General features: G+C 38.5%; 1 protein-coding gene across 2 annotated transcripts in view; it reads left to right on the top strand.

Moving 5' to 3' along the window:
* Positions 1 to 5,647: 5,647 nt before the first annotated feature.
* The window catches only part of LOC127639157 (high mobility group protein HMGI-C-like), a 49,940-nt gene continuing 40,014 nt past the window's right edge, over positions 5,648 to 15,573 (top strand). For both annotated transcript variants that reach the window (XM_052121033.1, XM_052121034.1), the window contains exons 1-3: positions 5,648 to 5,781; positions 7,247 to 7,333; positions 15,046 to 15,096. In XM_052121033.1, the coding sequence (XP_051976993.1) occupies positions 5,662 to 5,781; positions 7,247 to 7,333; positions 15,046 to 15,096 (258 nt within the window). In that variant the 5' untranslated portion in view covers positions 5,648 to 5,661. The remainder of the gene's footprint in view (positions 5,782 to 7,246; positions 7,334 to 15,045; positions 15,097 to 15,573) is intronic.

Raw genomic sequence — 15,573 nt, 5'->3', positions numbered from 1 at the left:
GTGGTAGATTAATGACAAAATATTCACACTAGTTCAAAACAGGACATCTAAACCAACCCGCTCTGTTGAGTGTTTAAGAAAGGCTCTTTTGAGCTGGAGCCCATTAACATGGAAACATGCAAGTGTTCTCCTGGATCAGCATCGTTTATTGACCTTGTGACACCACATTGTACTTTCCTCTTGAAGTGCTTCCCAAACTAGTGCAGGAGCTCACTGAGGTCCATTTCCATCGCCTTTTCCATGCTGCTACATTAGGGACACAAGAGCCTGGAGACTATGAATAGACCAGCAGACCCTGCTGTTCACAAGGAACTCAGGTTCAGTGAGGTGGGAGTTTTGTGTGAGCGTGCACACATTGCCTCCCTGTGTCTCCAAGGTGGCCTGGGAGCTGGCCAAACGTCCATATCACTTCAGAAGGGAGGTAATGGGAGAGGCAGCTCTGCCTGATAATTTGTCTTTATGTCCCAACGTCACCTTTAACCCATCAACAGGGTGACTGACCCTAGATAATGCATTCCTAAGTGACCAAACAGGCAGTTTGACTGTGTGGTTATGCGCCTGCTCGCTTCTCAAACATTCGTACATGGCTGATCATCTGGATCTAGTTTATTTTTTCTGCTTACTGTATTTATTTTATTTTCAATGGCGTCATACAACAACCAACCTATGAACTGTGAAAATCGTTTTTTGAGAGAGCCAGTAATAGCAAATATAAGATTAGCCTCTTATTGCTACTTCACAAGTTTTGATAAGCAGACCCATGAATGTTGAAATTTTAATTTAGTCCCCCAACCCATACCACTACTTATGCAGCTTTAAGACTGATGGAAAGAGGAAAATGCTTTAAGAGTTTGTCTGATGTGAAGCTGTAGGCCCCTGGCAGCCGGCTTTCATAAATGTAATGCATATGTGGTTGCTGCTTTGAGGCTGTCTGGGGGTGAAATGGTTAAAATTGTCATCGGGTGGCAAAGGGTCTGTGGTTGGTCTCAAATCTTTTTAGCGTGCCGTGGTGGACGAGTTCTCCCACAACTTGCCCAGAGCATTCCCCTCCACTGTCCGAGGGAGAGAAAAAAAGGGAATCGGTGTCCAACCCAAAGAATGTCTTTTGAAATGCATATGCTCCTACTTTTTACACCCTGTGAGCATTTTTTTTCCCTTCACATTTTGGCTGCATTCTTGTGATTTTACTGCTGCAAGCACTACTTTTACTAGTAAAAAAAACCCCATTAAATATAGTAAAAATTATCCAATGTAAAATACAAACATGTGCCTTTTAAAAAGCTAAAGTTTGACTTAATTACATTTCGTGTTGCCTATATGCATGCATGTGTGGATACAGTATAAATACTAAAACTGTATATAAAAAATTATATACAGTTTATGGGCCTATAATTATTCACTAATGCTTTGGCAATGGAAAGATTTTTACCAGTCTTGAATCTTGGAAAGGTACAGCGAAGTGCATCTTGCACAATCATGTGTATACATTCAAGTCATAAGTCTCATGCTCTAACAAAAGTTTGAAGTTGGCCGTAATCGATCTTGGTAGAACTTTGGGCAGTAATTTGCGGCTGGGGCTATTGATCGTATTCGTTTCATTTGCTGGCGGTCCTGACGCCGCTCTGTCTGCAGGGGAGTGGTCTGAAATTCCTCCTATCCACCTTCTTTGGGGGTCTGAGAGCTGTTTTTTATGAATGAACTGAATACCAATGACAAATTAACCACTCTCTTTAACAAAAAAAGCTCTTCTTCTGCAGCACAGTCTACAAACATGTTCAAAATCTAATAAATGGGGCCATATATATACCGTATGTGTGTGTGTGTGTGTGTGTGTGTGTGTGTATGTATATATGTATGTATATATATATATATATATATATATATATATATATATGTAGTAGTATTTAAAAATATGTATTGTATGGATGTACAAGTATGCCTTTTTATTTATAAATTGGTGAAAATCCACATGGAACATATATTTGTTTTGCAAATATTGCCTTAGGCCTATATCATAATTTTGTTTGGACCTGTATACTGAGGAAGATTAGGCAGTAAAACATAATGTAAAGTACAACAAAAATAAAAAATAAAATAAAAGATTCTCTATATAAGAGTATCCATTAGAACATATTACATAACACAAAGCAATTATGCTTTATACAATAATTATATAATTGTTATATATGCATTTTATCTATAAAACTTAAGGTTACAATAAGGTTGTACTTGTTAACATTAGTTAACTATATTGGTTAACATCAACTGTCAATGAACAATACTTTTACAGCACTTATCAATCTTGGTTAATGTTAATTTCAACACATACACTATGACCATATAAAGTTAAAAGCTATAGGTTAACATTATGCATTATGAATTAACAATGAGCAATAGGCTATATTTAAATTAATATTAACCAAGAATAATTAATACAGTAAAAAATGACTTAATTGTTGTTCATACTTAATGCTTTAACTAATGTTAAGTAAAATCTTAGTGTAAAGTGATATATGTGTGTGTGTGTGTGTGTGTGTGTGTGTGTGTGTGTGTGTGTGTGTGTGTGTGTGTGTGTGTGTGTGTGTGTGTGTGTGTGGCGTTTGGAGTTCAGTATCTTCAAGCTCTTGGTTATAAAGCCCATCTCTGACACTGAGTTGGAGAGAGTAAGGGAGGACTTTTCCATTCTCCCCCCGTTTGTCGAGCAGGCTCGGTCAGATCGTGGGAAAGGCCCTCCACGTAAAGCAGTTTATTCTTTGTCACTGTTGTTCTTGTGTAATTGATCTCACTCCACGTCGATGGGCGGAAAACTTCAAAGACACGTGGCGGTTGGAGGTCGGGCTGCTTGTGCTCACGGCCTTGAGGGACAAAAAACAGCAGCTTCATTTTTCTGTTACAACACACACTTTTAGAGGCATACAAACTCTAATGCACATGTGCGTAGTTGGTAACAAGTCATGCTTGCGAGGGACTTGAACCACATGCATTTGGTTTGAATTGAAAGTTCTGGCTTTAAAAAATGGTCTAAAATGCGTCAATTAATTTCACAAGAAATTATATTTAAGCAATGGTTTATGAAAAGTCATGCTATATTGTGAATGTAGTCATAGCTGAACCCCTTCATAAAATGGCACAGCCTCGAGTGCCTTATTGCTTATCTGTATATATAAAATGGTTACTTCATAATGCAAATATTAAGGACACAAATGTTTATTCAAATGTTTCTTTGTTTAAGAAAAATCATTAATTGTCACACTTGACAGTAAACAATAACAAGCATAATGGTCATTCATGGGTGCTGCACTATAAAATCTTGAATTAAGCCAAAGATTGTTTATCCTAAGATGAACCACTTGTATTAAAATAAGTTGGAGAAATTGGAGCGCCCAATATGGCGGATGTAGAAAATGAAGAAAATGAATGGCTCACAGGTAAAAGAGCCAATCACCTTTTAGATACAGACATTGCCTGTCAGTCAACTCGAGAACACATGCGCATTAGCTGGACCAGCCTGAAAAATTGTGTTTTGTTTAGAGTGATCTGAGCTAAAGAACCACAATATGTGATACCATTATTGCAAAAATATATATATTTTTTTATTTTAGATTGACTAGTGAAAAAGTGCAGAGTATAATTTAAAAACAGACCAGCGAATAAAAGTTTCAGCCCATAGCTTTAGTCAGTGCTTCAGGATACATGCCTTTGATACATTTTTGTCTCTACGAACCTGAAATTATACAAGTCTTGTTTGAGCGCAACAATACCTTCTACTGATACAATTACTGTCAAGATTTTTCTGCTGATTTGAAATATGTTCTTTGATCATCATCTTGACCAACCAGTGGAGATTATGTTATTTCCCCATTCAAGTAGATAGGAGCTGTACTTCTATGCCCCTGGAGTTCATAGAAATGAGCTTCCAGGAAGTGCATCCAGAGCCAGAACTATCCTTTTTTTTAAATCCTTAAAGGTGCACTCAGTAAGATTTTCACCATGGGGGAAAGGTGCCATCCGTTGTTCCAGGAAGGCTACTCTGCCTTACAGGCTCCAAATGGTTAGGATTAGGATGGTGGTGTAGTTAGGGCATCTGCTGCTTGCCAGAAACAAACCGAGGCCCCTATGTTCAATGGGAAATGCTGGACTGTGACCGTGGCTACCGTGAATTGCAATCTCTCTGCCGGCTGTTTGTGTTTGACCTTAGATGTTGCACCTTTCATCCGTGATCCACGCCACGAGAGCTGAAGGCAGTATCGGTTTGTTTCATCATTCCAGCAGGGACATTTTATCTTTCCACTTGCACTCAATGGGCCTCATTCATAAAATGTTCGTTAATATATGAGTAAATTGGAAGAGATTTACACGTAAAATTGAACTTTTCTCCAGATTCACAAATGCTTTAAACACCTCAGATTTGTCCTTAAATATGAGTATGTTAGTAGGGGGAGTACGTTCATTCACAGTTATCATAATCCATGCCCATGAAACCCCCATATACGCCATACTTTCAGCCACTGGCTGAAAGCGCTATATTAAGTCAAACATGTTATTATTATTGTCATTATTAGTGGTAATAACTCGGTCAACTGCATGACACAGTGTCATGTGCTGTCAACATGGCAGCACTGGGAGGGGGCGACCCAATCCATTTAAAATGAAACCACTTTTATTGGGTTACTGATATGACTGGAGTCTTGACCTAATGTGAGTGTACATCATTTTCAACATATTTAAAAAAAAAAAATGCTTGTCATGTCTTTATGTGTCAAACTTTTTTAATGAATGGACGGTGTAATTGACCACACATTGAATTAAATTAGGTGAAGAAGTTGGTGGATTGAATCCATTCATGTAAACAAACAAAAATAAAAACAGTCTATGAAATGTGATGTCTCTTTAAACTCTTTGGAGTGTAGCCAGTTACATTAATGGTGCTGGACACGTGAGTTCGTCTCAATGTGGTCTCTCCTCTTAGCGTCGCTGTATTTCTCATGTTTTTTTCTGGCTGTTGTCCAATTTCTCTCTCTCTCTCTCTCTCTCTTTCTCTCTTTGCACCTCTCGTGCCCCCTCCCTCCTTGTGTTATCCACCCACGGGAAAAGTGTTTTTCGTCTCTCTCTCTCTCTCCCCCTTTTTTTTTTTTTTAAATGTATATACCTCATCCTCATCCCCAATCGCTGAAATTACTATTTCCGTGTGAGCAATAGGGATGCATTTAAAATGGCAATTTTTTTTTGCTTAAACCAATGCGCGTAGAAAGTCTTTCCCCGCAAATGCTTGAATCGCCCGCAACAGTAGCGTGGATTTGACAGTGCACTGTCACAAGTTCCCTCTCGTTTGCACAGACGGTGACTGAAATTCCAATCGATCACCAATTGGCTTATTTTAATACTGAAAGCCATCCCCGCCCGAATCTAAAGAGATTTTTTTCCTGTGCATGTGTTTGCCAAATTTTCAACCAAGAGGCAGCACGTGGTTCTCACAATACCGCGAAAGGCGCGCATTTAATTTTCACATTTGGCATCCCCTTTGCATTGTTTTTATAAGCGCGTGCTGCTTATTCTGATTCAGCGCGGATTTCAGCAGCAGGACGTCCGGCGAGCGTCACTTCACTGACTGCCTGAGCGCTCGAGCTGACTTTTGTTTAGTAAAAAAAATCTCGCACACACATGATGAGCGCTCGCGGTGAGGAAGCCGCCGGCGAAGCTTCAGGATCGCAGGAGCAGCCCGAGCCCGCCCCGGCCGAGCCACCGAAGAGGGGTCCGGGCAGACCGAGGAAACCGCAACAGGTCAGTGGATTCGCGACTGAAAGTGCTTAAGCCTAAACTTTACTGCCTGCTAATGTCTGTTAGTGTTTATTTTTGTATATTCAAGAATTGCTGTAGTCATGTTTGAATATGAACAATTTAATGAGGTGAAGTCAGACCGAATTCTGTGTGTTTTATGAATTTTAAAGTTTGAGTTTCTCTTGTGAAGAATGTCTGCGGACTGACTGAATGTACAGCGCGCGCTATAGGGTCCTCCGCTCTAAAACTTGCGTGCAATGTTGTTGTTGTTGTGATTAATCTAAAATAGTTTCTTTGTTGGGTGCATTTTGTGGGTGCTTTTGAAACATTTCAGCTGTCCAAACCAAATTTGACGTTTGCTAATGAATTGTCAACAAACCGACAGAAGATAATAGGGTTTAGTAAATGATGCATAGCCCACCAGTGATTTTCGGCTGTTTGCAAAACAGGCGAAGCTGATGTTCAACACAATTGCGTGTTACTTTGTTTCTATAGCTCTGTGCAGGCCGCATTGCTTATCATTGACTATATATATTAATGTGTTGTAACCACGACCTCTGATGTTCTGTTGATAATAATAACAATACTTCTTTTGAATAGGTCAATGTGTGCAATGGTTTCTATAACAACAAGCAGCATACAATTAAAATGTAATGCAACCGAACATCTAACTGATTTGTCATGACCACATCCTTCAAAATGCTTGTTTTGAGTGGGTTGATACTTTAGAGGATGTGATTCACTATCTCAAATAATTCACTAATGAGTCACTCTAATGCAAGTATACACAAGGATGAGTTGGATTTAAAAATTAAATCACCCAATCAACTAATGTATTTTGCACAAATGTCTCAATATTTTGCTACAAAACAAAGAAGACTCTAAAATAGACATATTACATTGAAAAATATATAATTTTAATTTTGTAAATTTTAAATTCAATATTTATATGGTTTATAAAAAGAGTTTTCTGAACAGTCAGATTTATGTTATCACTTTATTATTACCGTGGTATTTCCTGCCATAAATATATATATAGACATGTAGTAAAAGGTGATGTTATTTAATGTAAGAAAAATATGTGCATGCTTTTTATTTTTCACCCTATCAAATTTTTAACCCACCTGTAAATTACATACATTATATTCCAACACATTTGCTTTGCATCATACATTTTTGGGAATTACATGTTAATTATTATTGTTGTCTGTGCAGGTATTCATTTTGCATATTGTTTTTCCTGTGTGCACACACATAGGCACACACAACCTTTGTCCATTCCTTTGGTCTTCACTTGTAAAGCACAAGTGAATGGGAGACCACCAGTAACTGTGTGCATGGTTGAAAGGGACCCTGTCCTGTGGGAGTGGGGGGAGGGTGCAGCATGGTGATGGTTGAGGGGGGCCAGTGTTAGGCCGTGGCTTTTTTCCTGACCTTACGGACTGCATTCACCTCCTTTCCTCCTCAGGAACCCACAGGAGAGCCTGTCCCCAAACGGCCGAGGGGACGCCCCAAAGGAAGCAAGAACAAGGGCCCCTCCAAAGCAGCGCAGAAGGTAAGACACCAGACTACTTTCTGCACACCACAACAGTTACAAACACACTCACACACATGCTTGCACACACAGACACTCGCCACGTTTTGTAGCAACTCATTCAGCTCTGGTGAAAATTTAACAGAAAGACACACACTGTTTGTGTGTTTTCCTAACCCTCCTGCTATATTCATGACATTATCAACACCTGATCTCTATTTGTAACCCATCAAGTTTAATTGCCATAAGCATTTATTTGACTTTTAATTGTCTGTCTACTAATTTTTTTAACTGCGTTTTCTTTGTATTTTCTTATCCATCACATTATAATTATTGTACTATTAAAAACACCACTTCATAGTATAAGGAATATTATTCAGCATTATTTCACAATTTATTCTATTTTCTTAATACACATTCCTGATCTTAGAAAGATTCTGCAGTGCATGTTATTTTAAAGAACAAAATGTCTTGGTATTCTTAGTTCAAACTGTAATAGCTACTGTAATAGCTTGCTCCGTCTCTGAAACTTCTTTCCTTTTCGGTTGACATCATCAAGCTTTCTTATTTTTAAACCCCTCCCCTTAAACAATCTGTCATACAGAAACTTTTCAAAGTCCAATCAATTCCCTATGTATAAAATAAGTCCCGCCCTACATATGTTTTTCTTATTGTATACCCTTTTTCACTCTGAAACATGTCATATTACTCAAGTGCAATGGGTTGCGGACACCATTTTGTGTTGGCTTTAACCTCAGCCGTATTAATTGAGGAAAAAATTATCTTGCAGTTTTTATGAATCACTTATCAGGAATATGTGGAAAATTCTGGGTTCAATAGGAGTTAAGCTCAATCGACAGCATTTGTGGCATTATGTTGATTACCAAAAAAATGTTTTTTTAATTGTTTTAAATCTCATCCCTCATTCATTAAAAAAGCAAATATTATGGTTACTGTGTGGCACTTACAATGGAAGTGAATGGGGCGGTCTGGAGGGTTTAAAGGTAGAAATGTGAAGATTATCAGTTTAACTGCTGTTAAAACTTGTGTATTATTTGAGCTGCTAAGTTGATTACTGGAACAACAGGATTCATGGTGTCATGTCGTCATGGCAACAAAGTTGTATAATTGGTTATAACTTTGTCCAGAAAAGGCTAGTGAAGGATTCTTATCACACAAAAAATTTTAGCATGTTTATGTGCATATTGTTTACATCTTGTGGCTATAATTTTGAAATGGTGAGTATTTTTACGTTTACGGCTTTGCCCTATTCACTTCCATTGTAAGTGCCTCACAGTAACCACGATTTGGTGCCTTTCTTAAAGAAAAATATGGACAATTAAAAATTAACTGTTTTGGTAATCAATATGCTGTGATTTTAGCTTAATTTGTATTGATCTCAAAATATTTCTTTAAAGACATGTGATGTGTGTCAACATCCGGGACAGTCTATGTGTAAGTGAATGTGGGGGACTGCCTCCTTGATGAGTTAATCACAAAATGCCAATGTCGTCCGTGTGAATGGGTAGGTGGAACACCCAGGCCCAACCATAGTGACCTGAGCACATCACTTTGAGCTTCAGCACAGCAGTAAACGCTAAGCTCCCCCCTGCTGACCTAAACACCTAAAAGTAATAGTGAGTTCTACACACACACATGCTCGCACACATAAATACTCTGTCTCCCCATGGCAAATTACCATGCATATGTGAGAGAACCACAAACATGCAGACGTGCACACATATATACACACTCATGCATGCACAGGGAGTATAGAGCATGTTCTGTTGCATATTGCCAAAAGAAGTCTGTTCCCATTTCTAGCTAATGCCCATGTAAACAGAAAAGCAAATTGCAGCATCACAGAAGATTTAGCTGGCGCACAGCAGTTTAGCTGAATGTGACTGTCGGCAATTTGAATTGCAGAATTCTGTTTATGTATTGGGAATGCCTTTAAAGAGGGGTTGTTCTGGAGAGTGTTTCGTGATGAAGTCACTAACATTTCTGCCTCGCTCACTCCTGTGTGTGGTCTAGTCTGGCATATGTTTGTGGGAAGTCCCCTCCATCCCCCAACTGACACTGCATTCGAGTTTTAAAAGTGTTACGAGTAACTCTCATCTCCAAGCCATTGAGGAGAACTGAAATTTGCCGAATTAGTCTGTGTAAATAAGTTGCTGATGGCTCAGACCCCTCTCTTTAGCATTAATTTACAGCTGTAAACAGTCACAGGGTTGCTTTGAAACTCTCGGGCACTTTTCTGCCAGCATAATCCTGTTTAATTTCTTTTGGCATTGTTATGATATACAGTAGACTGATAAATCTGCTGAGATGAAAAGAGTTCAAATTGGTGAGGCACCTCACTAGAGACACTTTGCACAAGAATCCGTCCAAACTTGGAATCAGTCACCTTTAGTGTCTCCTACCACTTTAAAGACCACCATAAGAGGATGGAGTGTTAGGTCCTCTGTTTAAAAGCTCTTAAGCTCACTCGCAGACAGATGCTGCACTTGCTCTTAAATGGTAAAGGGCAATTTTACTGTAGATAATATACTGTATGCAGAGAAACATACTGAGTTTATTTTGAAAATGGAACTCCCATCAGAGTTTACCTGATCAGCTGTTGAGACGTGAAACTATCTTAAGAAACTGCATAGTCATGAACCAGAATGAATAGACAAACTGGAATTTAAGTGTCTTGAGACAATACAACAAATAAACATTTAAGTCCAGGTTTGTTTAACGTAGCAGTCAATCAAGATGCGTTAATGCGTAAAGCATAAAGTACAATTAGCCAGTTATCATAAAATAAATCCCAACAGTGTGATCAGGACTTGCTTGTTGCATGGCTACTTGGCACATAGATAAATAAATGTACTTGGAATATTCACATGGACTTGGAGTTTAATATAAGAGAAGAAAGAGACTGAATATTGATGCGAGATACATGAAATATGAATACAGCTATGTTGGAAATTGGTGGTCAGGTACAACTGTCAATTATGCAGTTTTGTGGTCAAAATACATTAATACATTAATCTTTGATACAAGTATATGTGTGAATGCCATAAAATCTGTGAACATGCTTTAATTAGTAGGACAAAATCTTCTGGCATTTATCAGTGGTCTTTTTTTTATAACAGGATCAAATATTCAGATTTGCCCAGTTTAGCCACAGAAAGTGGGGAAAAAACAATAGTGAAGATTCACCCATTGTACAAAGGTGCCTGGGTTTGTTCATGGTAGGCAGCAGATGCAATATCCCTGCCCCCAGCCTATTCCTAACCATATCGAACCTGTGGCTGAGTAGCCTGCTAGGAACAACTTCTCCCATCGTGTTAAAATGTGGGGTAAAACTGGGTCTGTTCTAAAACCTTGCGAGATGGTGGAGACATCATATGCGCTCTCCCGAATGTTGTACGAAAAGGCTGCCACCTTGGATATCTCTTCTTGACCAAATTCTAAGGTCATCATCAAACTGTATATATCCTTCAATCCCAGGTAGACGAACAAAGCGAGATACATTTCCATTATAAATATTCTTATAATCCATTCAATACTGAGATGTATTGATTAAAAACTATTTGACCCAAAATGTGAATTTTGTAGAAAAAAAAGCATCAATTAAGACAGAAACAAGTGTATTTTTCAAAAAAGTACCCTAAAATGTGAATTTACTTCACCTGTAGGGAAATTAGTTGGGAATCAAGTCTCCTGTGCACTGAGCTTGAGGAACGCTATTTGGATGAAGCTTGGAGTTGCCGCCTATGTAGAGTGTATCAAATTGCTCATATATGAGGCTCCATTTCAATAAGGATGTACCCTATATAAGCAGGAGACTGCAAGGCAGCTCTGTAAGGTTTTGGAACAGACCCACTGTTTCAAAAGTATCACCACAAGACATAAACATTATAGGCTTTAACAGGATTTTGTTGTGATCAGAGATGTACCAGCATGTTTACGAGATTACAGAGTTTGCTGGTGTCGTCGTGACAACAAAATTCACACTGATAAGGTTGGCAAGCAATTTTATTGCACTAAAACCATTTTAAAACATTTATACCTTGTGGTTATACTCTTGAATTTGTGTATATTTTAATGTCTGTGTACTGGCCCCATTCACTTCTATTCTTAAGTGCCACTCAGCAATGATGCTGTCTACTGAGCTTAACTTGTATTAAATACAGAATAATTATTTAATTTGCACATGACAAATTCCACAGTTGTCAGCCCTCAATTGCACCAAAGATCTGACAGAAATGGTATCAAATTACCTATCCAGCCTAAATCAGGCTAAAAGTGTCTGGATATACCTCGATGGCGATTAACACAGTTGTCCCTGTCTACGGATATAACATGACTACTTTCAACCCCCTCTGATTTTTTGTCAATAAAGCGGCCCTAATGACTAACTGGAACATTTTCTGTTGACTTGACATTGTTGGAAATTGATACAGGGCACCGGGGGGGCTAATTTTAAACTGGCCATTTGCAAAAGTGCATTTGGCAAGAGGCGAGACTACCCTCCCATACCTTAATGAGAGATGGCCTTGTACCCGATCTCACTCACGTGCCAGGATGTCTTGGTGTCGAAGAGGACAGGGAGCAGCCAGGTCCATATCTGCAATGGACACAGGACTTGGCTGGACGAGACATGCAAACACAGACATGATTAATTGATCAGGGTGTTAGCTTGCAGACCATTAAATCTCCTGATTAAAAATGCAGCATCCCCAACAGAGAACTGAGGGCAGGGAGACACTGATTGGCCCAAGAAAGACAGACAGAGACACTGAGAATAATGACTAAGACGTAAAAGATATAGAGAGAATGAGGTTAATGGGGTTGTATCTCTTTGAAAACTCGCTAAGTCACTGCATAGAAACTTAAGAAACTCAAAAATCAATTTCTTACTTTAGATTATAGAATTAAGGGAAACCTAATTTTGTCCATCCGCACTATATTTGGCCTTTTTGAGATTATTAGCCAATAATCGTGTCCTTTTGACAGATTAAAAATAATTTGTAGTTCCCTCTTCTGTTAGTTCTAAAAGCTTGTTAGGGCATAATAAACAAAATCTGATTCTAATTTTAAGTAAATATCATGTAAAATAAGTGTTCAAATAAGTGTTGAAATTGGCAATATATCAGCAATTGGTCACTCTGCTCTCTAGATAAGGGACTGTTCAGACCAAATGAGTTCTTGTGCTAAAAAAAAAGCTAGATGTATGCAGCACAACGAATAAAACAGAACACAGATGTCACGAGACACGGTTTAAAAAGTTGAAGTTGTTTTTAACGTGAAACAGTGTCTTAAAAACACAGAGCTTCCGCTAAAATAACAGCAAGCATATATTCAAGACATCAATGAAAACAGCACGGGCAGACGCCACCAGGAGGACTTAGAGCACATTGAGAATTGTGCATTTTAAATTGGGGAGAGAAAAAAACTTAAGGCGAGAATTCCCTTTCTACATTCATTGGCTGTTGGGAGTTCCAGATTCTCCCATTCATTTTAAAACCAGTGGTCCATCTCAGGCTAAAAAGTCTCTGTCCATATCCACACTAATCTGTTTTGGTTTGAAAACTCGGCTTTTAATTTCCTAACATAAAAAAAAAAAAGATGGTCGAACTTTGCGGACCGCTGACCCAGAGTTCCATCTGTGTCCATTCTTGGGGCCAGCCTTCATGCCTTTGCTGAACAGTGAAGTGTCATTGGGGTATTCAAAACAAACAGTGTCTGTTGGAGAGGTGGTAATATGATCCTTGTGTGGCAGGGTGAGCAAGAAACAGACACAGTGGGTGTGGCGTCAGGCCACGGAGAGCCGTTTATTTAAAATAATAACAACAGAAATCAAGGAATAAAGTGTCCAGAGGGGAAAGTGTCCAAAACAAAGGGGAATCTGCAAAGGTATTGTAAGGGGGAGCAGACTGACCCGTTCTCTAATCTCTTTCACACATTCAGCAAAATTTGTGACAATACATGCAAAAATGAATGTGCCCATTTTCTACACCTCCTGCTTTTTCTCCTTTGTTTATACTTTTGGCAGGCACCGCAGCATGAACTGCACAAAGCATGTAATAGTGTCAGGTGTACTCTCAGCTGTGCTTATGTAAACAAAGATGCCTTGCGCACCAGTTTCAAATAGGGGAAATTATGAATTAACACTGATAATTCGGTCGGTCCCTCACACAACACTATCGAATGGCTTCAGAAGAATTGATATATAAGGACAAGAGTTAAGGACGACTTGTATGGTGCTTTTGGAACTTGGACAGCCCATCACCATCCTCTCATCCCCCAGTCTTGTCGCTGACACGTAGTACCTGTTACTTTTCTCAGCGCTGGCCAGGATGGGCCAAGCACAGTCGTTTATCCTTACTGGAAGTTTACTGGAGTTTAAAAATGCTTTTATAGATACTACTGAGGAGGATTAACATTCACAGGTGTGAATCCTTGCAATTATTTTTATCTTTAAACAAAAATCTATCCAGTGTAAATGTCTCCATTGAGAATATTGTTTTGGTATTTGAATGCAGATGAATGGAGAATTCGGTTTGCAATGTGTTCATGTCCAGGGGTTGCTCCTGCAGCAGTATCACTTTTTATTTATTTATTTTTCCTTTTGTTTTGTATTGTTTGAAAGTGTATAGGCATTAAGTTCATAGTATTTTTAAATTAAAATTAAATTCTTGGGTCTAGCACTGGGTCTTGCTCAGTTGGATGCTCTTTGTTAACGAGCATATCTTCGACACCTGTCCTTCCCAGGTTATTTGCAGAATTTATAGATATTTGATGATTTGAATAAGGTTTACTTAGCTATGCATGACAAAAGCCCATTACCAGAAGAAAACTTTATATCCTATAAATAATAAAGGCGTTTCTTGTCTTGTTCATTGTCTTCAGTCTCGGCAAGAAGGCACCGCTGTGCAAGCCCACAGGGCAAGATTCTCCTGCTTCCACCTGTCAAATCATTTCAGTAGCGTTTTTCAGAGGGTGGTGGGATTGTTGCCAAAACAATGCAAAATGTCAGTTAGGAATTCTTAATCAAATACACAGAGTTGGAGAAGTCGTACACTTCGGTTTTGGCTTTGACACCTCTTACAGGGATTCTATGGTGTAGTTAGACAGCCATCAGATTAAATATGGGCTCCCAAACAGTATGGATGCAAGAGGATGTGCTGAAGTCAAACTACAGAAAAGTTAAGAAAAGTGAGAGAGAAAAGAGTTTGTTTTTCATTTTAAATGGGAAATCCCTTTGTTTATAATTATGGAGTCTTTAGCAAGAGAGATGTTAGAAAAACATCCAGCAATGTGTTTTATTTTAACTTGAGTACTCAGCTCTTTGACTTTAATTCTACTTCAGTGCTCCCATTTAGTTGGACCTGTTCTGACTGAAACTCCAGAAATGTCTTTCATGGCCCTTATCTGGGTGGTTCTGCTGATAATGTTGCTCTGATTTACACTTGAATGGCATAAGATTCCTCCAGTGAAATATTACTCTACACGGTCCAGGAACTTGAGCAATGTAGACAGTTCGTTGTTGGAGGCCCGGATATACCTGACACAAATCTCTGTGCATTAAAAGCATTAAAGGAAATGGAGCCCCAGCATTTCACCCTTTCTTCTGTGCCCATATATGAAAGTGATTTTGCATAAATGTTCTGACTGAATGCTTTTTCTTTAAAGCTTTTGATATATTGCCACCACTAATTCATGATATTTGGCATTTGCAGAAAGCTGAGACCACAGGGGAGAAAAGGCCCAGAGGAAGACCCAGGAAATGGGTGAGTTTGTTTGCAATAATGAAACATCAGAGGCCCATAAGAGTGAAATCCATCACAGCCCGTTCACACACCTTTCAAACTCTTGCATTCCACCCAGAATAGAAATGCATATGGCTTTTCAATGTATTACTGAGCTGTGAATATGTTGTAAAAAATACAATTAAAATAAGGTTCCCACGGTCATGAGAATCCTGAATAGCAGAAGAGTTTTAAAATTGTAGTTTCCAGGCCTTGAATAAAAATGTTTAAGTCATGGAAAACTATTGGGAATTTCTATTCTGTCTTGACATTTTGCTTGATCATCTGTGACATTTTTAATTGACAAAAAATTGCTCTTTTTAATCACAAACGATTGGAAAAAACAGAAAAATCATGATAATACTTTGGGAAGCCTCAAAATTACATGATTCAAAATATTTCTTATATTTTATTTTAAGTATTATTTTGCTTATTGTTTACTAATTAAAAATGGTGTCA

Source organism: Xyrauchen texanus, chromosome 47, assembly GCF_025860055.1.
Source record: "Xyrauchen texanus isolate HMW12.3.18 chromosome 47, RBS_HiC_50CHRs, whole genome shotgun sequence".
Lineage (NCBI taxonomy): Eukaryota > Metazoa > Chordata > Actinopteri > Cypriniformes > Catostomidae > Xyrauchen > Xyrauchen texanus.
This window is presented reverse-complemented; position numbering and strand designations above follow the sequence as displayed.